Consider the following 26,156-nt stretch of genomic DNA (forward strand, 5'->3'; position numbering starts at 1 on the left):
GATGTGGGCCTTAACAAGAGGCAGTTCCAGAGGGTGGCGGTGGGGCAGAACACAGACCCGCCGTGTACTTACTCCCACAGGTCTGGCCATGTGGCACTCCCTCTCAGAGCCTGAGTTTCCTTATCTGCGAAAGGGCTCCCACTACCATTCGGGACAACTGGGGAGAGGTCGTGTGGGAGATGGGCAGCCCTGCACCAGAATCTCAGTTCCCCAGCTGGTTAGGTTGACATGCGTAAACTTGAGATTTAAACCTGAAACTTCAGTTTCCTCATCTGCAATTTGGAAATCACATTCTTGGTTTATTGGGATTATTGCAAGGCTACAGTGGGATGGTTTTTTGGGGGAGAGACCTTCTCTGACCTGTTTAAAGCTTAAACACCACCTCTCCTTCCTATTCTCCTCCCTGCCTCCTTTTTCTTCATCGTACTTAACCCCACCTGGCATCCTACTGACTTTACTTTCTTTCCTTGTTGTATGCTCTCCCCACCAGCAGGAATTGGGCTGCTCTGTTCAGCACCTAGAACAGCCCCTGGCATATAATAGGTGCTGAGTAAACAGTGGTCGAATGAATATTGATTTACTCTCCTACAGGGCCCAGGTGCATGGGGGAGGGCGGGCGTTGAGTCAGTGTCAGTCAGATCTTAGAGAGAGGGGTCAGAGGCACAAGAGAGGTTAGGACAGCTCACTTGGGGGTGCCCGAGGCACCCCCACAGCTCACAAGGGCTTCCCATGAAAGCATTTGGGTTCTGGATTGCGGGGCAGTGCCTGATCTCTCTCTGGCCACAGCCTGAAGAAGGTGAACCCTCTAGGAGGATAAAGTTGGATGGGCCTGAACCCTAGGGCTTCGTAAGGTGCCAAGACCCTTGGGCAAACAGGAAGCCCATAATACTTGGCTTTCCTCTTTCCTTTAGCTTTATAAACCACTCTGACTGCTCTGAAGTGGAAGAAACTAGCCACCCAAAGAAATGACCGGTGCCACCCAAAGGCTAGGAGGAAAAGCAATGAGTTCAGAACCAGGTAGATCTGGGGGCATGGCCTGGCCACGCCCCTCTTTAGCAGAGGGACCTTGGGCAAGTCACATCACCTCTGTGAGCTTCATTTCCTCCTCAATGAAATGGGTGCAGAAGAATTTTCCCTGTATGCTGACTTCCTAGGGCTTTGTAAAACCCAATAAAAATATGTGTCCTGACCAATCATTGCTAGACTGAAGGGCACGGAAGGCACGCAGTAGGCACTTGGGACCTAATGGTCAAAGAGTTGTTAAAGTCAACTGACAACAGCCTGTTGGAAGGGGAGGGTCCGGGTCCCACATAGAGTGGACTGTTAAGGAAATCCCACCCAGGCACCTCTTACTCTTCCACAAGATTCCAAAAAGAAAACCTAACTTGTATTCAGTTGGACTCTTTTTTACCATGCACTTGAAACTTATTGACTCATCTTTAGCTTGTTTGCAAGATGTATTCTTTGGTAGGAACAACAGGCTGAGTATACATGATGTGTTTCCTTAGAAGGTAAGGGGCTGAGAAAAATGGAATGAATTGGAGTCCTGAGGTCTGACTCTGTGTTCCAAGTAACAGAAAGTCCAAGGCAAACAATTAGGGGAATTAATTGGCTCATATAACTGAGAATGGCTTCAGGCATGGCTGCATCAAGCAGCTCAGCTGATGTCATCAAAAACTCAGATTCTTTGCATCTCTCTATTCCACCTTCCAAGGAGTTGCTTCATCGCCAGGCTCCACCTAGGGGGCCCTCACCTCATACCCTCCCCACCACCTCATACCCTCACAACATACCATCCAGATAGAGAGTCTTCCAGCTTAAGCCAATCAGGACCCACCTGGAGCTGCTGAGGTGGCATCAACCCCACCAAAGCACATGGGCAAAAGGGGGAGGGCCGCTTCCCAAAGGAAACTGTGGTATTGTTAGGAAGAGGGAATGGGTTCTGAGTGGCCAGATATTACGACAGATACCCAGCCCGCTACAGTCATCAGAGGCAAAACAGTGGAAAGCCAAAGAAACATCTGCACAGCACATTAGAGTGTGCACATTCTTTCCCCCAAAGAAGCCAAAATTGGAGGTGGAATGGCGTTAACCATCCCTGATTTACAGATGAGGGCACAGCCCTTGAGTTTTCAGCCTCTCTGTGCAGAATTAGAAACCCAGAGGGCCTGACCTGCGAGTATAGGGACCAATGTGACTGAAGCTCCCCTTCCTTGATGAAGGGAGTGCTCTGTCCGGATATGAGTGGTCCCAAGGAGGTAGCGATCACCTTGTGATCTCCATCCAAGAAGAGCTGGTTGGGGGACAGAGGGAGCAGCCAGACATGAGGACTGGTCGTGAGGCAGCAGCCGGACACACACACAGTGGAAGTCCAGCAGTGCTCACAGCCAGGACCCCAGCACGGACACACACAAAGGTGAGGTCACCGGCATGCTGACTCGGAGCTCCCTGTACCTGGGGTGGCTGAGGCATCAGGTTGGCCGTCTGTGTCAGGAGTTGGTGTATGTCTGGGATAGAGGCAGCAAGCACATTGGGTGTGGAGCCAGGCAGGCCTGGTCGAGATCTCAGCTCTCCTGTGCGGTTGCTGGGTGACCCGGCACCTACCTCCTCCTCCTCTGAGCTTCAGTGGTCTCTTCTGACCTGGAACTGATCATTTCCACCACACTGGGTTTTAGAAGGCTGAGCAAAAAGCTCCCATCATACAGTAGGGGCTCTAGTGAGAGTTTCTCCCTATCCCTCTTCATAAATGTCTTATTAATAGCCGTGTCTCCTTGGCCAAGGTGTTTCACTTCCCTTTACAGTGGGAGCAATCGTAGCACCACTTACCACATAGTGTTGTTGTGAGGTTAGATTGATGAATGCACGTAAGGCATTTAGAGCAGTGCTTGGCACACTCATTATCACTAGTACTCTAGGTAACATTTCTCGAGTGTTTAATATGTGCCAAACCCTGGGTCTGTATCTCATTGTTTATTGTCGAATTCTCATTCTTACAATAGCACAGCGATGTAGGCACTCACTGTGATTGTCCCCGTTGGGGATGTGCGGAAACGGAGGCCCAGAAAGGTGAAGTGACATGCCCAAGGTGAAGAAGCTGGTAAGCAATGGAGCTCTGCCCAGCTGCGTGCCCTTGGTGTCTTGTCTGCGGGTCGGGGGATAGCCCCTGCCTGGCTACCTTCCAGAGTCACTGAGAAGATCAAAGGCAATAGCGGCCAGGAGCCTCTGCCGGCTGGAATGTCCCCTGGGAATGTGAGGAACGCTGTTTTTAAGAATCCAGCTGCAGAGAGCACTATCTCTGGGAACATCAGGGTACTTCGTGCTCCGATGAGAGCAGAGCGTCTGAAAGTTCCTTGCACATACCACCCAGGGATGCTGCTTGTGTTGGCCACCACTCAACAGGTTACAAGTTCATGGGCCATTTTGCCACACTCCAGAGCCGACTCAGCCTCTTCTTCCAGGGCCCACGTAGGGCAATCTGTGGAGTAGAGACTTCCTCTCCTAGGTTTGGGCTGCCAGGGCATGTGGGGAGAGCCATGGTGGTCCAGTGCCCCGTGGGAGGAGCAGCTGAAGTAAGGGGTGGTAGGGAAGGGGTGTGTGTATTCAGGGTCACTGGTCTGGCTGGGGGTTGAGCTAGGTCTTGAGCCCAAGGTCCTCTACTCCCCCCTCTGCAAGACCCAGGTGGTTTCTGCTTCAGGGCAGGCCACAGGAGTGGGACTCAGTCAGTCTTAGGTGTGACACTCGGCCACTCTCCCGCTATGGCCTCAGCGAGTCACCTCACCTCTCTTCTGTAGACTAGAGATAAGGGGAAGCCCCACCCCCTCAGGGGACTGTGATGTATATACAGTGAAATGACATTTGACAAGAGTGTGTAGTGAGTATGAATCAAATAGTAGTTGCATGTAATCCAATCATCTACAGATACATAATGTTCATATTGCAGAGAGAACAAACATGGTTCATTTCCAGTCTTGCTCGCTGCTTGAAGAGTTTATATTTGGCCCAGGGAGACAGAAACATCCACAAGTAACGCTGAATTCTGGCTCACTTACTTACTAGCTGTGTAACCCTGGGCAAGCTACTTAACCTCTCTGTGCTTCTGTTTTTGTAAAATGGGAATAATGATGCCTACGTTATACATCATTGTGGGAATTAAATGAGTTAACATAGGTAAAGTGTTTAGAACAATGCCTGGCATATGGTGAGGGCTATGGAAAAGTTTGCTCTTATTAAGAATACAGTGACAAAGTGTGTAAAATATGGATTTTTCTAGAATAGTCTCAGTTTGAAATATTCTCTTCAGTTGACACAAATTATTATCTAGAATTCCAAGACACCGGCATCCACACTGTGCCTCACAGACTGCCTTGTGCTTCTAGCGAAAGCTCTCCAAGTCCTTAGTCAGCCACCGATGTGCTGTGTGTCCCTGGGGAGGTTGTGTACACTCTCTGTGCCTTCCTACTTGTGGATTATGAGAGCCAGGATGAGACAGCCAATCTCCTGGTACCAGAGGGCGTCCTGCTGCAGGGGTGCTGAGTAAAGAACCAGAGCAGGGGGGGTGGGGTGGGGTGACAGCTTCTCAGAGAAACACAGTGCATGCCCCTTACCCCACTCAGCTTCCAGGCTTACCCTGGAACAAGGTGGCCTAGGACAGAACATGTCTTCTCTGTGCGCTAGTGGAAGCCTGTGTGCCCATAAACAGCCACCCCTGACCCTCTCCTACCTGGTGCTCCAGCCATGAGACCTTAGGCTTGGGCTCTCTGGGTCCTGCCATCTGCTTCCACCTCCCTGCTGCCAGCTCTCCTCCCACCAGTTGAATTTTGGCTAGCTTTAGTCCTCTGCCCTCAGAGCCAGTGTGTGGCATCAAGACTGTCCAGGCACCCCAGGGAGCCCCAGAAAACCCAGACCTTTGGGGCTTCTGATTCCAGCTCTGCTGTGTGGCCTTGGGCAGGTAGCAGACCGTCTGAGCTGCAACATCTTTATCTGTACAATGGGCCGGCGAGAGGCATGTGAGTGACACGGGTCATGTAAAGGGGCTGCTCTTGACCAGGCCGAGCTCAGGGAGCAAAGCCCTTTGTGGTTGGTTTCCATTGCCTCTCTGTCCTCTGTCACCATCGTCAGCTCCTGCCTTCCTCTCTGACCTCGAAATCCTGCATTCCTGCAAGGGCCTTTGCACATCAGGGTCCCCCTGTTGGGAGCACCCTTTCTCTCTGTTCATCTCAACTCTTCCGGCCTGGCTATCCCCCCACTCCCTCCATGGAACCTTCTGGGCTGACCCTGGATGTTCTCTCTTTCTCTGTCCTTCAAGAGGAAAAGAAAGCATCAGACTGTCTGGGGAGTTGTTTCATCCCACACAAGTCTCTGTGTGTGTGTGTGTGTGTGTGTGTGTGTGAGAGAGAGAGAGAGAGAGAGAGAGAGAGAGAGAGAGAGAAAGAGAGACAGAGAGACAGAGACAGAGACAGAGAGACAGACATAGAGATCTGGCCCTCTCAGGAAACATAGAACCTCTTGAATGTAAAAACTGGCATCTCTACCTCTTAATTAAATACCCACTCCCCCTCTTCCCCGCGCCACCCCCCCTCCCCCAAGTGGAGGTGCACGGCACCAGATAGGCTTTGGTTTCTAGAGTCTTAAAGCTAAAAAGACCTCACGGGGCCTTCCAGGTGAGCAGGTCTGTGGGAGAGTCCAGGGGTGAATGGCTGCTTGATGAGTGGGCAGAGAAGTGTCTGTCCATTCTCAGCTCCAGCCCCTCCTCTGCCCCCCTTGCTCATCAGTCCACCCTCCCCTGCCCCATAATAATAGCTGCTGGCCACCATTCGTTGAACACCGACCATGTCCTGGGCCCTGTTTTAAGCTTTTCCATATATTAACTCATATAGTCCTTACAATGCCCTATGGCTTCTATTAGTCTCCCACTTTGCAGGTGAGAAGCCTGAGGCGCAGAGGCGTGGGGTCACCGGCCCTGAGCCACCCAGCTTGAGCCAGGCAGAGGCAGGGTCTGAACCTGGAAGCTTGCTCTTACTGTCGCTGGGCAGCCTCTGCAGCCACTCGCGATTGGCCGCCCCCAACACCCTCCCACCCACCTACCCACATTCCCTGCCTGGCCAGCAGTGCGCCAGGCTCTACCAGCCAAGGGGCTGCCACCATCAGCAGGGTGAGATTCCTGTTCTCCAGGAGCTCACACCATGGTGAGGAGGGGACACTGAGACTGATAAATGCAATGAGGTCTTGAGCACCTGCCTGGGGTTCTGGGAGCTCAAGGAGGAGCCGTATCTGCCGCCTGGGCTGGGGCAGGGTGCGGAGAGCAGTCCAGCAGGACCGAGGCCAGGGCAGAAGGATGGTGGGAGGACTTCATCAGGTGGACAGCAAGGGACATTCCAGACCAAAGGACGCAGTGTGCAGAAGTACTGAGGCTCGAGGTGCTGGAGGGACAGCTGGTGTCTCATTAGAGCCCTTAAAGACGCATGGTTTGGCAGCAGGCAGGCTGATATCAAGCCTCCTGGACACTCCCACGTCTGTTTCCTGCCAGGGTGGGGTACTGTCAGTGGCTAGAGGTCTGAGCTGTGCTCTCTCACCAGCACCTGGCCCACTGCCCTCTGAGGAAGTCCCTTCTTGGGTCTGACCTGCAGCCCACTCACTACCACACACTCCTTGCTGAGCCCTTCACCCAGAGGCTGCTTCGTGGCAGCCATAAATAACTTCCGACAGTGAATGAAAAAAGTCCTGGCAAGCCAGGCTTGCCAAAGACACTGGGCTTGGCTGGCAGAGGGATTCCATGTCCCCTGTCTCTGACCTTGCAGCCGAAGCGTTCCTGGGCTGGTCTTCAGTAGTGCTCCCTCCTCGGGCAGCCGCTGCAGCCTCACTCGGCCTCGCAGGAGTCCCCCGACCCCCATCCCATTCCCCCATTCCCCTCGCCTGCTGCGAGCACAGGGAGCACTCAACACTTCTCTACAGCTACAGCTCCTTGAAAGAGCCGGGAAGGCCCAGCTGACAGCCTAGAGGTTCCCAGCTTGCTCTGGGCTGATTCTGCCTGTTCCCCCTGTGCGTCTATGGAGAGTAGGAGCTGGGAGACCCAGGGTAAGTCTCTCCTCTTCTTGGGCCCTCAGTCTTCCCACCTGGGCAGTGAGATTATCTATCTCTAAGGCAAAGTTTCCCAGGCAAATCTGCTCTCCGTATGACTTGCCGGTCCCTGCCTGGAAGATTCTGACTGAGCAGGTCTGGGGTGGGGGGAACAGGAATTTATTTTGGGGGTTGTTTTGTCTCTTTAATTTCTCATTTTGAATTTGAATACAGTCCCTCCATTAAACTAAATCCTTCCCCCACCCCAACACTCCCTTAACTCAATTCTTATCAGATCTTCACAACACTTTGACGTCTAGGTAGGGTGGGGTTCATAGCCCCTGGATGAATTTTACATATGATATATGTACTTTTTTAGTATAATATACTTACATATAGTATATGTACTTTTAACTACCTCCAAGATCATTGTAAAAGACACTTTCATCACCCCAGAAAGTTTCTTCATGCACTTCCCAGTCTACACTTCTCCCCAGGTAACCACTTGGGAATAGGACTTTGTCCACAGTCACCCCAAGTGATTTTTGTGGTCCTGTACATTTGAGGAAATCTGCCTAAGGGACCTTCCCCACCCAAGGTATTCCAGGATTGTGACTTCTAGACTGGGGGCTCCCTAATGACAAATAACTGCCCCCTCTGACTCCACCAGTACAGCTGGGAAGCACAAAGTGACACTCTTTGGGTCTCATATTGATTGATAGGCTGGCTGGGGGCGGAGCTTTAGAGGGCATCCGGGCCCAGGGGCTGGGCAGGGCGGGGAGCATCCCTGTGGTGGAGGGCCTAGAGCAGGGGTAGCCCCTGGCCAGGTCCCGGTGCACAGTCTGGCTCAGCACTCTCCCTCCGTGCGACCTTGGGTCATCTTCACTACAGCCCTCTTGGGCCTCCATTTCCTCACCTTAGAAGGAGGACAACTGTATCTAGCACTCGGGGGTGTTTAATGAGGGTGAAAATAAGCTCAACTATGTCATACTCAGCATACCAATGGGAGATGGATGCTAGATGAATAAGACAGCTGCCTCAGAGGTGCAGGGACAGACCCAACATCACACAGCTGGGCCGTGATGGAGCTGGGGCTTGGACCAGACTTGCTGGCTGTGTGACGGCTGACCGAATGACTTTCTTGATAAGCCCCAATTTCCCCCACATATCAGTGGGGCTAATAAGCCCTACTCTGCCTTGTAATCCTGGGATGTTGTGAGGATCTGATACAATTCAAGTGACGGGATTATTGAGAAAGAAAAAGTTTTAATAGAGTAATGTGACTGGTTTTCCTATACCTCAGTGGCCTCTCTGGGGCCAGGAAGAGAGGGACCTCTCTTGGCACCAAAAGGGTAAAGTCATCTCCCCTGATCTTGGTTACTTTGTACCATTGGATATGAAGTATCCCGGAAGGCAGAAAGTATGACTGGGAAAGGCCTGGCCTCAGAGGTACACAGCTGGCATCGCTCCTAGGCTATGTAGCCCTATAAATGGGGCGGGCCAGCTGCTGCTGCTACTAGGGAAAAACTGACCCCAGCAGGGGTTCCTTTCCTGCTCTTCTTTTATCCTCCAAGGTGCCAGCGCAACGCTGGTACACAGTAGGTACTTTTCCTACCCTTGCCAGTCAGGAACCTCCAAGACGACAGAGACTGTCTGTCCTGTTCCCTCTGAGTCCTTAGAACCTGGAACAGAGCCAGGTACACAGCAGGCTTTCGGTAACTGTTTGGGAATAAAGAATGAATCAACAAAGGTGAGTAAACAATCATCAGGTGGGCAATGACTGGGCTGGGGGAGGGGAGCTTCTGGCCTATTCCCCTCCCATTTCATCCTTCCTAGGCTAATACCCAAAGATTAACGCGAGGACAAAGCCAGGTCACTAGCCACTGACCCAGGGCTTTGGAGTGAGCGTCCAAGGCTAAGTGTGACCAGGCGTGTACAGGGTTGTGGAGGCTGCGTCTAACGGCCCTCTTTGCCCCAAGATGGCACTTCTGTCGCCGACCCTGGACGCAGTCCTCACAGCGGTCCTCAGCCTCCTCCTCTTGCTACTGGCCTTGGGCCTGCTGTGCTTCTTCACCTGCCGCCTGGCCAGGCCCCTCAGGTAGGAGAGCGCGCCCTGGACTGCCTCCCTCCCCTGCCAGCTTCCCCACCCTAAACGCCATTGGCTTCTGTTTGCTCTTGTGGGACAGCAGAAGGGCAGGCACTTGCCTCTCTCCCTCTCTGTTGTGGGGAAACTGAGGCCCAGAGAGCTCGAGTCAGCCTGAGATTGAAGGCTGAGGACAAGCTGAGAGCTTTTGCTCAGTTTCCTAAACTGTAAAATGGGGCTAATGGCACTTGTGAGGATTAAGTGAGCTCACAGTTGTAAACAGTTAGCACAGGGCTAGACACAAGAAACAGTAGTGATTTTTTCAGTTCTATTATTCTGTCATTTGTCCTGGACCTTTTGAAACCCAGCCCAGGGCTGGCTTTCCGCCTAACCTCCAGGGCTCCTGTGCCCTCTGCCCCAGGATGCTGACTCAGTCCTCAGGGCCAAGGCCCAGCCCCTCTGCTCCCTCCCCTGACCTGCCAAGTAGCTGCCCCTTCTCCCAGGGCTAGAGCCAGCCAGGCCTTCTGCACACTTGTCATGAATAATCAGGGCACGTAGCTGGGAGCCTGGCAGAGACGCTCAGGCTGGGAGGTGGGGGCAATGGGGTTGCCACACACCCGAATGCTCCATTCTGAACTGGTAGAGCATTGGCATAGGGTGGTGGGCAACCGGGGCCCCCGCGGCCCCAGACTGGGCCCCATGGAGCCTGTCACTCAGAGCTGCCAGAGGACAGACTTGGAGCCTCTGAATGGGGGTAGGGGCCCAGAGGGGAAACTGGCTTCTGAAGGGTTTCCTGGATTCCCACCCCCTCTCCTTTCCAAGCAGAGGCAAAGAGAGAAGGCTCCTGACATTCTCTGGGACAAGCCAGTCTCAACGCCACTTCCCTACATCCAGAATTCAGAACATTCCAGCCATTGCCATGGGGTCTCTCATTAAGTCAGCATTTACAGCGCTGTTTCAGTGTGCACAGGGCAAGAGACGGATAAGATGCATCAGTATAACAGAAAAGAGAGACAAATAAGCATAATCGTGTAGGGCTGGGTGAGTCCTTCAGGTCTCCTGGGGCACCTTTCACTTTTATTTTTCCATATTACATGTTTGCTTTGGGCCCTAGGTGCAGAGAGTTGAATAGGTCATACTTTTCAGCGCATGATGTGCTATCGTGAGCTCAGTTCTTGTTTTATTTATTCATTTTCCCCTTCATCCCTGCTCCCTGCTCCCTCCAGGACCAATCTCATCACTCCCCAAAGGTCCTCATACTAAAGTGTCTAATATGTCCTTGAATTTGTACGTGTCCTTATAAATTATGCTGTGTTCTGTATGCAGGTGTGGCTTACATTTATATGCAGGGAACTGCATTTTATTCTTTGCGTTCTTTGCTCGATTGTGTATTTAAGCTCCATCCACACTACTGTTCTGACTTCTGGTCTTAAGATGAGTGCCACACAGATGAAGCCGCCACAGCCCTCGAACTCAACATGAGCAACATCACGTTCCTTGTTTTCCCCACCAGATCTGTTCTACCTCACACCTCAAAACACCACCCCAAATGCTGAAAGGCTGAATGCTTTTCCTCTAAGATTGGGAACCAGCCAAGGATGTCCACAGTTCAACATGGTGCTGTAAATCCTAGCCAGTGCCATAAGGCAAGAAAAAGAAATGAGAGGGATATTGATTGGGTAGGGAGAAGTAAAATTGTCCCTATTTGTCAATGCCATGATTGTCTACATAGAAGAGGGCAAGGAATCCACATACATAAACACAAACTCCTAGAACTAATAAGTGAGTTTAACAAGGTCACAGGATACAACATCAAAACATAGAAATCAATTATATTTCTATATACTGGCAATGAACAATTTAAAACAACGATATTATAATAGTGCCCCTAAAAGTGAAATACATCAGTATAAATCTAACAAAACACAGGATCTGTATGCTGAAGACTACAAAGAACTAAATGCATGGAGAGACATACTGTGTTCATAATTGGAAGACTGAACATTGCAAATATGTAAACCCAAATATATAAATATAATACCAATCAAACTATAATGATGAAGGACAGAGCTGGCTGTCAGGTTTAGGTATGGGGGTGTCTATGACTACAAAGAGACAGCACAAGAGAGTTTTCAGGGCGGTAGACTTACTGTATCCTGATTGTTGTGGAAAGTATACAAATCTATACATGTATTAAACTTCGAAATCTTCATTCTACAGTAGGGGAGCCAGAAGCCCCGCCCTTGTGTGGGTCACCATTGGTGACCTCCTTGCTAATTTTGGAACCAGCAGCCCTGTAGTCAGAGTTCTGCTCTGCTGCTTGCTTGCTTATAGTCTTGGGCAAGTCATATCTTCTTTCAGAGCCTTGGTTTTCTCGTCTACAAAGGAAGTCCCTCACAGGCCTTTTTCATCTTGTCTCTGTCCTTTATTGATTGTTTATATAAGTTCCCAGACAGTAGAGTTTTGTTTTATTGAAATATAACATGTACAAAAAAAGTGGCCATATCATAAATTGACAGCTTGTTGGGTTTTTAGATAACCCACACAATTAACCAGCACCCAGATCAATCAACAGAGCTGTACCTCACAAGTCCCCTGTGCCCCCTTCATCTTCACCCCCCACCCAGTGTAGCCTTTATCTTGTCTTCTAACACCCTTGGTCAGTTTTTATAATTCGTATCGTTGGAATCACACTACATGTTTCCTTGAGTCTGCTTCCTTCACCTTTGTAAGATTCACCCATGTTGTCTTGTGGAGTTGTCCATCGTTCCTTCTCATTGTTGTGTACATTCCCATCTTGTGAACCCCCCGCTATGTACCTAGCCGTCCTGCTAAAGGTGGACACAGTTTCGAGGCCGTTATGAACAGGGCTGATATAAACATTCTTGTACATGTCTTTTGGTGAACACCTGTATGCATTTTTCTTGGAGGTAAATGAGTCAAGGGCGTGTGTATGGCGTCAGCTCCAGCAGGCGCTGTCAATTTTCCAAAGCCAGTCTGCACTCCACAAGCAGTGAGTAGTTCCACATCCTTGCCAACACTTGGACTTATCTGCACATACGAAGGAAGGATGTGGGGTGATTCTTCCCTTCCCCCAAAACTCCCTTAGAGCGCTGGCCTTCAGCTGATGTAAATAAGCACTGGAGTACAGACAAACAAGGCAAAGTCCTTGCCCTTAGAGGCTCTCAGTGTGGTGGGTGAGGTGAATCAGGAAATAATTATTACTTTCAAAATAGGGAGGTACATGCCATGTTTGAAATGGTATGAAGTTGAGGTAGTATATTGTTATGAGTGATCATCCTGGAAGCTTCCTGAAAGAGGTCACTTCAGTTTTTAAACTATTTTGAATACTTTAATGTATTGATACTCTATATCAATTTGATAACATTTTTATAATAATAGGATTTACTCTAGAAATGTTGGGAAACTAAAGTAGAATTAAAAAAAAAAAAAGAAATTATCTGAAATCCCACCACTCATTTAAGTGCTATAGATGTTAGATGCAGGGTATTTCCTTTCAATTCGCCCCTTCTCTCCCTCACTGCTAAGCTGGGTTTTTAAGGAGCCAGGTGGATAAAGAAGGGGATGGAAAAGCACAGGGCTTGCAACTGGTGGCATGTCTGGTAATGCTGGGTGTTTTGTGGGCTGTGATGCCCATAAACCCTCTCTTCTGGGCACCGGAGTACAGCAGCTACGTTTTTATGGTTGGATCAAGGTAACTTTTTTCCAGTGGTAGAGTGGTTTCTTATCTATCACAACACTCTTAACGGTAGAATATTGCTCATCACTGCTGAGCATTATTTTTCATGTAGAAAAATAATCTAAATGGAGCCACTTCAAAATGGAGTTGGAGCTGCCATCCCAGAAGAACTGCCTTTGCATGTCTTGCTCCTCACACCTTTGCAATGTTAAAACCGGGCAAAATAACCTTTAGACTGAGCCTAAAGCAGCACCATATACGAATAACTGTTTGCAAAGATAACAGGAAAGGGAAGTCATGATGACCATGAGTTCTTTCAAATTATCATCACTGTGAGTTTATCTGCACCTATAGAGAAATTCCTTCCTTAGCGGATGCCCACCCAAAGAAATTCCTTCTATTCATGTAATCCCCTTCCCCTTCTCATAAATACTCCATTGCCTTCAGCTCCTAATGTGATTATTTGGGTTTCTGCCCCAATCAGTGCTTCCCAGAATTGCAGTTCTTTTTGGATCCCAAATAAATGCTCGTTGCCTCTCACTCTGATGTTTTTCAGTTTTTAAGTTAACACGCAACAAGTGGAATAACCATTTTTATCTTGGTTTTGGTAGAAATAATAACGTTATTTCCCAGTGGAACCCTTGCCATTTAAAATTCCTTATCTGCCAGCAACATTTGTACACAACGAGATTAGTACCTTTCTCGGCTGCCTCATGAACCTAACTGGATGACCACAGTTTGAACGTACTCTTGTTCCCTTACTACATGCTCATTTTAAACAATTTGTGAAGTTCAAAAAATAAAAATAAAAAAGAAGAAACTATCATTCACAGTCCTACCGCTCAGAGGAAGCCACTGTTAACATTTTGGTATATTTCCTTCTAGTCTTTTTTTTTTTTTTAAATAACATTTCCAAAAAAATTATAAAGGTAACATCTCAACACAGAAGAAAATTTGGGAAATGCAGAAAAAATAATTGGAGTCATCTGTAATGTTACTATCCAGATATGGCCACCCTTACTCGCCAATCTTTTCCTGTATGTCACTCCTTTAATTTTTATATCTCTCACTATAAATGACAAGTTCTAGAAGAGAATGTAGCAAATGTAGATGTCCTACAGCAGAAAATGTAGGTGTCGCCGTAAGAAAGGGTGGACTCTTTTTGTCTCCGGGACACAGGTAATTAAAAGGCTTAAGACTGATGTTATAGAACAGTGCTTTTCGAGGTGTGGTCCAGAACCAGCAGCAGGGGCATCACCCGGGAGCTGGTTGGAAGTGGAATCAGTATCTGGGTGAGGCGCTGGGGGTGGGGGGCAGAATCTGTTTTAATAAGCCCTGTAGGAGATTCTGATGCATGCTGCAAGTTTGAGAAGCATTTCACAGGAAGACTGAACTCTGGTGGGTCTAGGCTTCAGACAATTAAACGTGAGAGTTCACTCAAATGGGAAGGAGCCACTTCGCTTCACAGCATGGTGCTCATTTAGACTTCTACAACTGTTTGTGTGATAAGCTTCCTGAGGTGGGGCCACCTAGGTTTGCTTCCCAATGCCTAGCCCCAGGCCCAGCCTATAATAGATAATCAACAAATGCTTAATGAATGAATCAACACATGAATAAGTCAATGAACAAACGAACTCTGGAGCTGTGCCCTACATGACCTTTTGTTGTTATTGTTCATTTCTAGGATCGGAACATCACCTAACATCAGCTAACGGCTGACCGGCTGACCGCTGCCGGCCCACGCCCTCCCGTGCACATCGATTGTACTTCTGGGCTCCAGAGAGAGAGAGAGAGAGAGAGACCAGGGCTTGGAGTGAACCATGATTTCACCATTCTTAGTGCTGGCCATTAGCACCTGCGTTACCACCTCCTTAGTGCCAGGTACGATTGGAGGGGCGGGGCACAGGCAGAGGGGTGGGAGACCTGGGGCAGGTGGAGTAGGATGAGCGCAGTGTCCATGTCCAGGGTCACAGAACCATCCCGAGTAATAAGAGCTGGAAACAAAACGTTCACAGCGGGAGATTCCAGCTTGGCACTGCACGCGTGAGTGTCAGAGGTCACTCTCTCCCCCTTCACATTTTCCTGTTCTTTAATTGGTGTTTCTCTTCTCTCTAACAACCTGAAAGATAACTTATTCTGTAAACTCTTCCAAGTCTTGGCACGCTTCGTCTCCTCTTGTTGGTCGTGTCCGCTTAACTCACGGAGTAGTATGCGCTGCCGCGTGGTTTGCGATTCTTGCTTGTGAACGCATCTTCAACAGGAATTCTTGTTTCTTGTTTTCTCTCGGACACTCACATGGAAGTGTGGTATTGTATTTGATTTTTCAACTAATTTTCGATAAGTTTGCATGTTAATTTCTCAGTTCGAGGTTCTTACGCTACAAATTCAGACCCCGCTGAGACCTGGCTTTGATTTGGAGTTGACTGGGTTTTCTTTCGCCATCACTGCCATGGCTCCAAGGCCAAATGTGCTCATTAAAACCGCTTCAACCTAGACCTGCACCTGGTCTGACACCTCAAGGGTCCCTCAGAATTAGCTCCTGTTTACCGCTCTGGTTTTGAACTCCCTCTTAATTTCTGCCTCCTGGGGATAGCCCTTCCCTCTTGTCTTTCTTTTTCAAGCTATGTAATGTTTTGGATTTTTTTTTTTTTTCTCCAGCATTTCGGTATCCATAGTTGTAGAGGGGAGCCCTCTTTGGCTTGGTCTGCAAGCCCCCACGTGCCCTCCCTGAGTCTCACTTTCTCCATCCGTTCAATGGAGATAATAATTCTCCTCCTTTAGGCTGTGGTGGGAAGGACATGGGACAGTCACCGTGTCTGGCAGGGCAGTGGGAGCTCTTAGGAAGAATATTTTCCAACGGATCAGGAAATTGGGATGCAGAGAAGGACCAACCCTCCCAAATCGCACAGCAAGTCAGTAGCAGGGCTGAGGGTAGAACCTGAGCTGCTGGGTTCCCAGGCCATCGCGTCCTCTGAGATCCCATGATGCCTTTTGGTGTGTACCCTCGGGAACCCCAAGTCACTCTGGGACTGAGTCCCTGCTTCCTCAGCATTCACCACCCACCTGGGTAGAAAGTGAGCAGACGGATGAAAAGCGAAAGGACGAAAAAGTGACAAAACGAAAAATCTTCACATAGTGAGCAACTAAATGTTTCCAATTTCCTTCATTTTAGCTGTTCTGATGGGTGTGTGGTGGTAGTACGTTGTGTTTTCTTTCTTTTTTTTTTTTTAAAAAAAAATTAGGTATAACTTACACTAAACTATACAAATCTTTTATATATAGCTTGATGAGTTTTTACATATTTTTCTGTACATGTAACTACCAACCAGAATCGTAAAGAACATTTCCTGTCCTGGGACACCAAGGGCTTTCCTGAGCCCCTCCCAACCAACCCCACCCCCTACCTTTAAGCCAGGGGACTGACTAGGCCTACTCCTCTCACCATAGGTGAGTTTCGCCTGTTTTGAACTTCATATAAATGGAATCGCACAGTAGGTACTGACCAAGTACTCTATGTAGCATTATATCATGAGCATTTGCACGTCATTTAATGGTCTCTGAAAACAATCGCCTCCAGATACCCCATTGTCCAAAGCCATCATTGCTTAAATTAGCTCTCTGACAATGAAGTCAGTTTGACAACCACTGAACTATTTTGAGGAACAAGCCCTGGGATGGCTCTGTTGAAAAATACAAGGGCCCTTGCAGGGAACACACTCGGAATTCGGCAAACTGCTAATTGAGATTTTGGGGAGAAGAAATGACGGATGCAAGGTAGGCTGATTGAAGGGGCGTCTGCCCCTTCAAGTGTTAGGGGAAGGCAGGTTGTAGGTGGTCAAGATGGGTAGAAGTTCACCCAGATGGCGCCCAAATGGCCGAAGACTTGGTTGGCACCATGGTGTGTGTGGAGGAAGGCAGGAAGGAGATGGGAACTAGCCCTGAGCCAGTGGGATCCCTGATCAAAACCACTGTCCTAGAGCACTTCCTGTCCTAAAACCGCTTGTAGATAACTATGTTCTCTCATTTTCCTGAGTAGAAACTCCAGTGAAAGGAACTCACCTGTAGGTACCAGCTAAATGGAAGGGCCAGACTGCCCCTGGGGACTCAATCAGTGGGGTCTAAAATTGGTGAGCTCAGTAGATACCCTCAGAAGAGAGAGGTGCTGCTGGGGCTGCCAGGGTGCAGGTAGTGGGCTAAGAAATTGTGGGTGGGGGTGACATAAGGCGAGGCCTTTGGGGGTAGGGGTGAAGAGTGTGGGTGGATCTAAGGCTTGAGGTCAAGAACTGTTTCCTTGCCCACCTGAGGCAGGGGCACAGACCCATAGATGTGTGAGTTTCCTGTTCCTCTTCTGTGACTCTAATCTTAGGGCCCTAAGTTTCATTTTGTAATGAGGAGGAATAATGGTAACCACCCCATAAGGCGACAGAAGGTGAAGGAGCTGTTGCTGTGTGTGGAGCACCTGGCTCTTGCCTGGAAACCACGCTCTGAGAAAGGAGACCTGAGCTCTTCACCCACAGCTGTCCTGAAAGGCAGCATGGGCCTGAGCCGGGCCAAAGGATGAGGATCGTGTCCTCAGCCCTCACACAAGGAACACAGCCTTGGACATGACCCTCCCTCCTCTCCTGGCTTCAGCCTTCCATCCTATGGCATGGGAGGCCATTGAAAGAGAGAGTCCCCAAGGAGCTTTCATCTCCAGGCTTCTGTACTCCGATGGGCAGGTGCGATAGGAGAGCCCAGCAGACAGTGGACAGGGATCCTGGGCCTCCGCTTGGAAGAACAAGGGAGTCCAGGTCTGGCGATGGAAGTATTAGGGGCAGACGGGGTGGGCTTTTGATCATTTCCTGTGAGTCAGGTGTGTCCCATGCCTTATCTAATCCAGTCCTCATAAGACCCTGAGAGGAAGGTATAAACAACTGCATCTGAAGGGGAGGAAACTGAGACTCAGGGAGGTGACTCGTCCACACACCTGGCACTTGGCACAGCGGGGGGTTTAATCGAGGTCTGTCAGGCACTACTGCTGTGTTCTTTCCACTGGGGAACTGACTACTGGAGGCAGGTGGGCAAGAGGGAGGAAGAGAGAGAAGAGAGCATTCCTGCTTCCCATTTTATCTCGAGATTAGGGGTGAAGAAAGTGCACATTTATCCTAACAGGAATGTGATTGTGTGCGGCTACTTTAAATCTGGTGTGTTTTTAAACAAAAGGCAAGTCTTGTTTTCCAGCACTGCTGTTAACACTGTCACTAAGTCAGTTTCCTGCTAGACCTACTTTAATGAGTAAGCCAAGCAGTTTATAATTGATGGCTGGATATGTTTTGGGACTCCTGCAGTTGAAAGTAGTTTGTTCTCCTAACCGGCTTAAATATTAGCCTCCTAATTGTGCTAGCACAATTCATTCGCTGCCTTAGCAGAATGTCTCTTTACTGAGTGGAAGGAAAGAGCCCTGGGTTTGGGAGCGAAGCCCAGCTCTGCCAGCATCTGCCAGTGCTGTGTGGCCTTGGGTGAGTCGCTTGGTATCTCTGAGCCTTGGTTTCTTCATTCTGCGCTATCGGGAGACGACCTGGGGTCTGCTGGCTCATTTGGAGAATTGAACTGGCATATGTTTACAGATCACATGATGGCTGTCAGATGGGCAACTATTGCTCCCTCCCCAAGTCCTGGCGCTCCGCCCTCAGGCATGGGAAGTTAGGGTACCCATAAGTCTGGGCATGAGAAGCTATCCCCTCCCCTGCCAAATAACTCTGCCTCACTGTCTGTACAGAGAAAGAGAAAGACCCCAAGTACTGGAGAGACCAAGCTCAGCAGACCCTGAAAAATGCTCTGAAGCTTCAGAATCTCAACACTAATGTGGCTAAGAATGTCATCCTGTTCCTGGGAGATGGTGAGGCCCGAGGGAGGGGCTGGATGGGGCATCTAGGTAGGGGCCTACGGAACCAGGTGTATCGAAGAGGCGGGACCTCTGGGGATCCTGTTTAAGAGGATGGGGGGCAGGCTGTGGACCCAAGAGGTTTGCTGTGCCGTGTGGTCCTCTGAGGGTCTAGGTGGGGGTGGGGGGGAGGTAAGGGGCTTCCCAGTCACATTTACAGAGACGTGCTCTGGTGCCCACTGCTCAGCCTGCCTTGGCAACAAGCTAGAGAGGTATGGGTGTCCGAGAAGACTGATTGGAGAGGCAGGAAGCCTGAAAGACTGAGGCCTCCCTCTCCACGCCACAGGGATGGGTGTCTCCACGGTGACGGCCGCCCGCATCCTCAAGGGTCAGCTGCACCACAGCCCTGGAGAGGAGACCAGGCTGGAGATGGACAAGTTTCCCTACGTGGCCCTCTCCAAGGTGAGCTCCAGCCCCCAGCCCGCTGGGCCCAAGCCTCCCACTTCTCAGCTTGCCGGGCTTCAGGAAAGGGTGGGAGAGTAGGTTCTGCTAGGTTTCACAAGCTGCCTTAGGCCCTGGCAAAGGCGGTCAGCCCTCCTGGGGCCTCCATGGCTCCACTGTGAAATACCAACAGCAGCAGCTACTTCCCAAGACTATTTTGAAGGTTTTAGCTTATTGATTTTTTAAAATCTGTTGAAGAATGACATACACAGAGGAAATTGCGCAAGGGCACAGCTCGAATTTTCACGAACTGCGCATGTTGGTATGACCAGCCTCCAGGTGGAGAAACTGAGCGTGACAGCAGCCGGAGGCCCTCCCGAGCGCCCCCTCCAGGCCCTACACCCCTGCGCCCCACCGCGGCTTCCATCACCAGAGAGTAGCTGTTCCCGCTTTTGTCCTTGACATAAATAATGGAATCGAGCAGGATATACTCTCCTCCCAGCGGTTCCACTGCACTTGTTCCCTCCCAAGGCGGTTCGGGAAGGGAATTAGTTTACTGGTGTAAAGCGGGAGCTATCGTTTGTTACTGGTGTCGTTGGTGGCGGCGGTCATTCTGCGATGAAGAGCCTCTAGACGCTCTGGGGAAGGGCAGGCGTGCGGGGGAGCAGGGACCACCTGTGGGGAGCAGGGACCACCTGTGGTGTTTTCGTGCCTTCGGGGAGCTCTCAGGTTGGCAGGGAAGGGCGAGAGTGTCGGCTCTCTACTAGAAGTCTGAGGGTGTGGGGGCGGGGAGGGCCTCTTCCCCATTTCCCCATTCTAGATCCTGCCCCCCCACCACTTTCCCTCCCCTTCCCCCAGCCAGGCTTGCCCACTCCTTCAAGGACCCCCTCACTCCCTTCTCCAGGACTCACCTGCCTCCCCCTCCCTGTCGCTGGCTCCTGTAGCCCCCAGACCCAGAGAGAGGCCTGAGCTGACCCAGCCCCATTCCTTTGCCAAACGTTCCCGTGTGTTGGAGAGTCGCCTTCTTGCCCCTTCCTGCTGCCCTGGCTGCTAGGGCAGAGGGTGTAGGGGTAGAAGGCAGGCAGCTAGATAATCCTGTGGCTCTGGGGGCACTATGGTGGGTAGCAGGGCTCAGCCAAAGCTGTGGGAAGCCTCTCTGTCTCCCTCATGCCCCGGGCCCCATGGTGTGGGCGGGAGAGGGGTGGGCAGCAGGGCAGGGCCAAGGCCTGGCCGTCTCCTGACCCTCCTTCCTCACCTGCAGACATACAACACCAATGCTCAGGTCCCTGACAGCGCAGGCACCGCGACCGCCTACTTGTGTGGGGTGAAGGCCAACGAAGGCACCGTGGGGGTGAGCGCCGCCACCCAGCGCTCCCACTGCAACACCACGCAGGGAAACGAGGTCACCTCCGTCCTGCGGTGGGCCAAGGATGCCGGTGAGCCGGGGGTGGTGGCCGGGGACGGGGCCCAGCTCCGCGACCGGTCTGGGCCTTGGTCTTCCCAACTGTGCAATGAGGAGAGAGGGTAGAAAAAGATGCTGTCCGGGGCCTCTGCCAGCCCCAGTGTTCTGGGAGTCTGTGAAATATTCATGGGATCCAGTCCAGGCCCGTGGTTTAGAAACCCACTCCAGTGTGGGTTCTGGTCCTGGCGCAGTTCCCTGAGTCTACTCATTTGACTCTAAGATGGGCACAGAAACGGCCCCCTCATCGGCTGGGTGTGAGCAAGGCAAGGGACACGGCGCAGCACCAGCCCCGTGGGGGTTCAGTAATGCCCCCCTCTTCCTCCTGGAATCAGGAGGCCCTGGCCCATGCCCCCAGGAACTTTAGAGTCTGGGGATAAGACCGGTGGACACAGGCAACAGAACTACACCACCTGGGAGCCCTTAGGAGGGGCCCCCGTGTTCTTGCAGGGCCCCCGGAGGGGGGACTTCCTGCAGGAGTGGGGTTCTGTGGGGTCCTGGGTGGAGGGGAGAGCTCCGGCCCCGGTACTCAGGGCTCAAGGGCCCGCCGGTCACAGAGGAAAAGCGTCTGAGCTGCCAGGGGATTTGGGAGCCACTGTCTCTCACTTGAGTGACTGCCATGGAGACTGAGGCCCAGGTGCTCAGTGGAACTGACAGGAGGGGCAGCCTTGAGCCGGAAGGAGGGAGAAAGCAGCTTGGACAGCTCATCTCCAGACAAAGCCAATCCCTCCTCTCCCACACCCTAGGGAAATCCGTGGGCATCGTGACCACCACGCGCGTGAACCACGCCACCCCCAGCGCCGCCTACGCCCACTCCGCCGACCGGGACTGGTACTCCGACAACGAGATGCCTCCGGAGGCCCTGAACCAGGGCTGCAAGGACATCGCCTACCAGCTCATGCACAACATCAAGGACATCGAGGCGAGTTCGGGGGATGCGGCCAGAGCAGGGACTGCGGGCTTGTGGGGCAGGGCCTCAGGTACAGGCTGGCACTGGAGAGACAGCTTGGCCCGGCTCCCCACACACCTGGGAGGGCTCCCAGCCCATTAGGGGATTTGCGGTCGGGGCAGGGAGGCTCTGTAGGATTTCTCTGCGGCGCAGCTGAGGGATAAACCCTCATGTGGCCTCCACCACACCTCAAGGACCAGGCGCCCAGGGATCATTCTGTAAATTGGAACCTGGCGCGGTATCCCCCACAACGCAGGAGGAGGGGGTGGCAGAGTGACCATCTCAGGGGGTAAGTACCTGCCCCGTCCATTCCCACATGCATAGACAGGTACGTGGCCCGTGGACTCAACCGTCATGCCCAGAGGAAAGGTGATGGAGACAGTGGTTAGCACAAACTCTCAATTTCAAAATTCCTGGGTTCAAATCCTTGCCTTACTGTTTGCTAGCTGTGTGACCTTGGATCAGTTACGTGACCTCTCCGAACCTTCCCCTTTACAACCTCTTTGTAAAGTGTACCTACCTTGTAAGCCCAATGACAAGATCTGAATAAAATAATCCCTGTGGAGTTTAGCATAGGGCCTGGCACCTAGTGAGTGCTCAGAAAGTGGTAGCGTTTATGCACAAGCCGCTTGTTCTAGCCCCAAAATACAAGATTTGAATATGGAGCAGGTTCCTGTATGTAGGTGAGCGCACACAGCTGAACATTGTCCGCCTGATGTTTAGACGGGCCCTCATGCTCTCGTCTTAAATGGGGACCTCTGGCTTGTTCCTTTTCAGGCTCTTGTCATTTACTGTGGGCCAGGGTGGGGGTTTGGTAGGGGGACACGGGGACTTTGGCCCCCTGAGCCTAGAGTGGGGGTTCAGTGAAGCTCAGAGGAAGCCCCCAGGTCCTGCCTACCCCTCGCCTCTGTTTCTAACCCCTCCAGACAAACTCGTTGGCTCCTAGCCCCACCCTCTCCCCTACACGTAAACTCCCAGGGTTTAAGTGTCACCTGGCCCCTCTGTCCGCCCATGACTTCCCTTTTCCGAATGGTGGACCAAACACCTCTTTCAGGACGAACGGTCCTGTTGCCTGCTCCCGGTGAGCGTGTACTCAAGGCAGAACCATTCTCCCGACTGTTTCCACCTGTCTCGCATCCTGGGACAGGTCGCTGTTCCTCCCTGAGCCTCAGTTTCCCCGCCTGTACAACGAGAACAGAGAGCTCCACCTGCCCCCTCACAGGGCCACTGGAGGCCGAGATGAAGTCATGGATGTGAGAACATTTGTTGTACAAGCACAGGGTGTAATTACAGGGCTGCTCCTCAGGGAGATTTGGCAGGAGCAGCCTGAGAGGGGGACAGGAGCTTGAGAGGAGATTTCTCCGGTAGGGGTGAGGGGCAGACTGGGGGTTCCTCACGGGCCGCTGGGACATGAGTGAGGGCGAGAGCGAGGAGTTGGGGCCCCAGTGAGCACAGCCCCTGCTCCTTTGACTTTCTATTTCTCCTCATCCTTTTCTCTCCCGTTGGCCCTGCATCACCACCACCCCAAAGCCCCCCGGCCCCAGACTGTACATGAAACAAAAATCCTGGTGTCCGCCCTGAAAATAAATATCTTTTGCTAAAAAAAAAACAAAAAAACAAAAAAACAAAAAAATAAATAAAAGAAAGAAAGACACAAACCCAAACCCCAAAGCCAAACAGCAAGTCTGTTATTTGGGAATTTAATGAGCCCGTGTGAACTCTCTGCTGAGGCTGGAAACGAGGAGGCTCCAGGCAAGAAGATTGGGGGCTTCATTTCCACTCTGAAAATACCAAGGGGTCAGGTTCTGTGGGAACAATGTGTGTGTGGAGGGGGGGCGGGTAAGGGGCCCCTTCTCCTTCCTCCCACAGCCTGCCCCACGCCAAGCTCCTGGCTGGTCAAGCAGTAAGGAACTTGCCCCTGTGGAAATATTTTCATCTCCAATTCCTCATGCCAGTGACAATACCCCCCCCGCCCGCCCCATGGAGGCCACCCCTGGGTACCAGGACTGCCCTGCGTTATTGCATGTCCTCCTGTGGCAGTCCTGTGGCTGTGGCAGGCCCGTGGGTGGGTATTATTTCTATTGTATAAGGAAGGAAACTGAGGCTCAGAGAGGAGAAGTGACAGGCCCTTGGTCCAGAAGGGATAGAATCAGGATTCAAAGCTTTGTCCTCTGTGGTTCCCCATGGTCCAGGCTGGTCCTGGGCTGCCTTCTCTACCTCCGCCACGGACCTGGACTCCCCACAGAACCTGGGGTTCCCAGGAGGGGATATGGAGTGGACGGCAGAGAAGACGATTTGAAATGCCAGGGCCGGAGACAGTGGATCTGAGGCCCACCATCGCTGGGCTCTGCCCTCCCAAGGTGTCGGCCAGGGGCGGCGGCCTGGGCTGACGCCTGTGGTGACAGGAGGACACCGTTGTGGTGGCAATTGTGGGCGGCAGCTGTTATGCTCTTGGCCCTGTTTTAAAAATAGTCAGGACTTCAAACATGGACTCCCAAGGAAAACAAACAGTCCCACGTCCCTCCGCCCACGCAAGCAGCGTGGTGATGTAAAATTAGCCTGGCGGTGACTACACAGCCGTGGGCGCTGGCCCGCTGTTTGCCCAGGCTCCCAGCTGGGCTGCCCCAAGACCTCCCTGGCCGAGGCCTCCGGCCCGCAGGCACTCTGCCTCTCGCCGTGGGAGACGAGGCTCTTGAAGTCTCCATCCTTGGTTCTGCGGGCACAGCAGGGCGCCCTGGTGCCAGGGTCAGAGAAGCCTTGGGTTCGAATCCTGGCTCTGCCCCTTGCTGGCTGCGTGGTCTTGGAGGAAAAGACATCCCATTTCTGCACTCATTCCTTTTATTTGGAGGATGGGGACACAGGTTCCCGTGTGGCCCTGGAGGGAGGCCGAGTAAGATAATGTGTCTGAAGTGCTTAGTGCTTGACACACAGTGAGTGCTCTAGAGGGGGAATTATTTCTACACAAGTGGGAGTTATGCACCAGGGGAGGTTATCGGTAGCTCCGATATTTCACCCAGGAGCCCAAACCGCCGTCCCAGTGGACTCATGATGCCATCTCTCTGAGCTGGAAAAGGCTCAGGGAGGGCAAGGTGGATGGAACCCAGGACCCGTCAGACTTGGGAAGCATCCACGGCATCCCCAGGTGGGGACCACTGGGGCTTCTGGATGTCCTGGAACTGCAGAGTACTGATGGCTCCTGTCCCCTTTAGGTGATCATGGGGGGCGGCCGGAAGTACATGTTCCCCAAGAATAGAACGGATGTGGAATATGAGATAGACGAGAAGGCCAGGGGCACGAGGCTGGATGGCCTGAACCTCATCGACATCTGGAAGAGCTTCAAACCGAGGCACAAGGTAGCCCACTCAGGGGCCACATGACTGCGGGGTAGCTTGTGGTGGGGGTGGTGCTGGGGGAGCCTTCTTTGATCTGTTTCCTCTTCTAAAATGGGGTCATAATTCTTACCTCAGGGGGCTCAAATGGTCTAATGGATACATGAATGGCGCACAGTAGGTGACCCGATCAATTCCTTCCTTTAGGGGAGGGCGATAGAAAGAGCTAGGTAGCAAGGGGGGAGGGTGGGCTGAGGAGCAATGTGCATGGCCTTCCAGTCCCCTTGAGCCCCTGCTGTGTGCAGAGTCCCTGGCTGGGCATGAGGTCCAAAGGATGAATCGAATGGTCAAAACACACGGAGCATTGTGATTGGATGGCAGGATGCCCGGGCCCTATGGGAACCCAGAAAGGACAGACCATAGTGGGGGCCTGAGAAGGCCTGGCAGGGGGAGGAGGGGGTGGAGGAGGCAGCACTGAGAGGGTCCTGCAGGCAGAGGTTGCAAGGTGTGAGGTAGAAGCCCTCCACAGCGAGTTGGCTCTGGCCGTGGCAAGGGCACGTGCTGGGGGAGGGAAGCCGGAGCGTGGGAAGAACCCGAGCTCCGGTTCCTGCAGTGGCTCTGGCCTTTGAAACATGTGCTGCCGGCCACTGGGCCTGGGGCCGCTGGGGTCTGGAAATGACTGTGGTCAGGGCCGAAGACAGGGGGAGCGAGCAGCCTGGCAGCCACTTTGGGGTTAGGTTTCTGAGGGTTCCAGGGCTGGCCCTCGGGGAGGCCTTGTGGGCTGGTGCGGGGCCAAGTGTGAGTTCGGGGCAGGGGCTGGGGAATGGCCCCCACGGGGTTGCTGGGGGTGCGACTGAGCTGCTTTGAACCATTTCCATTCCTTCTGAGTCAGCTCAGGCTGGGCCACCCACCGGCCCTAGCCAGACAGACAGCACCTCTCCCGGCCTCAGTTTCTCTACCTGGAACATGAGACCGGAGCCAAACCCTTCTCGCCCAGGCAGGGTGCTTACCCTGGAGCTCAGTCTATATACCCCACAAGGGAGGGAGAGGGACCACAGCACCGGACCGGATCGGATGTCACTGTGGGACCCCAGAGAGGATGTGCATTCCTTGGAAATCATGCCTTAAGAGGAGATGCTAGAGTGACTCACTTTTACTGCCAAATAGCTATATCCTGTGTATCTCAGTGCCCTCATCCGTAAAATGGGAATAATGCCTACCTTATAGGGCCGATGTGAGTATTAACTGAGATGGGAAACAGGGGTGGGGGTAGGAG

At 52.0% G+C, this 26,156-nt stretch overlaps 1 protein-coding gene across 3 annotated transcripts in view; it reads left to right on the plus strand.

Annotated features, from left to right (window-relative positions):
• ALPL (alkaline phosphatase, biomineralization associated) overlaps nt 1-26,156 on the plus strand; it is a 53,216-nt gene that overhangs the window by 19,881 nt on the left and 7,179 nt on the right. For 2 of the 3 annotated variants that reach the window (XM_016149243.2, XM_016149245.2), the window contains exons 2-7: nt 14,524-14,720; nt 18,598-18,717; nt 19,049-19,164; nt 20,405-20,579; nt 21,349-21,524; nt 24,761-24,904. In XM_016149243.2, the coding sequence (XP_016004729.2) occupies nt 14,660-14,720; nt 18,598-18,717; nt 19,049-19,164; nt 20,405-20,579; nt 21,349-21,524; nt 24,761-24,904 (792 nt within the window). In that variant the 5' untranslated portion in view covers nt 14,524-14,659. Of the gene's footprint in view, nt 1-8,555; nt 9,155-14,523; nt 14,721-18,597; nt 18,718-19,048; nt 19,165-20,404; nt 20,580-21,348; nt 21,525-24,760; nt 24,905-26,156 lie in introns of those variants that run through there. The other variant, XM_016149244.2, reaches the window with a different exon arrangement.

The sequence above is a fragment of the Rousettus aegyptiacus genome, unplaced genomic scaffold, assembly GCF_014176215.1.
Source record: "Rousettus aegyptiacus isolate mRouAeg1 unplaced genomic scaffold, mRouAeg1.p scaffold_m13_p_1, whole genome shotgun sequence".
Lineage (NCBI taxonomy): Eukaryota > Metazoa > Chordata > Mammalia > Chiroptera > Pteropodidae > Rousettus > Rousettus aegyptiacus.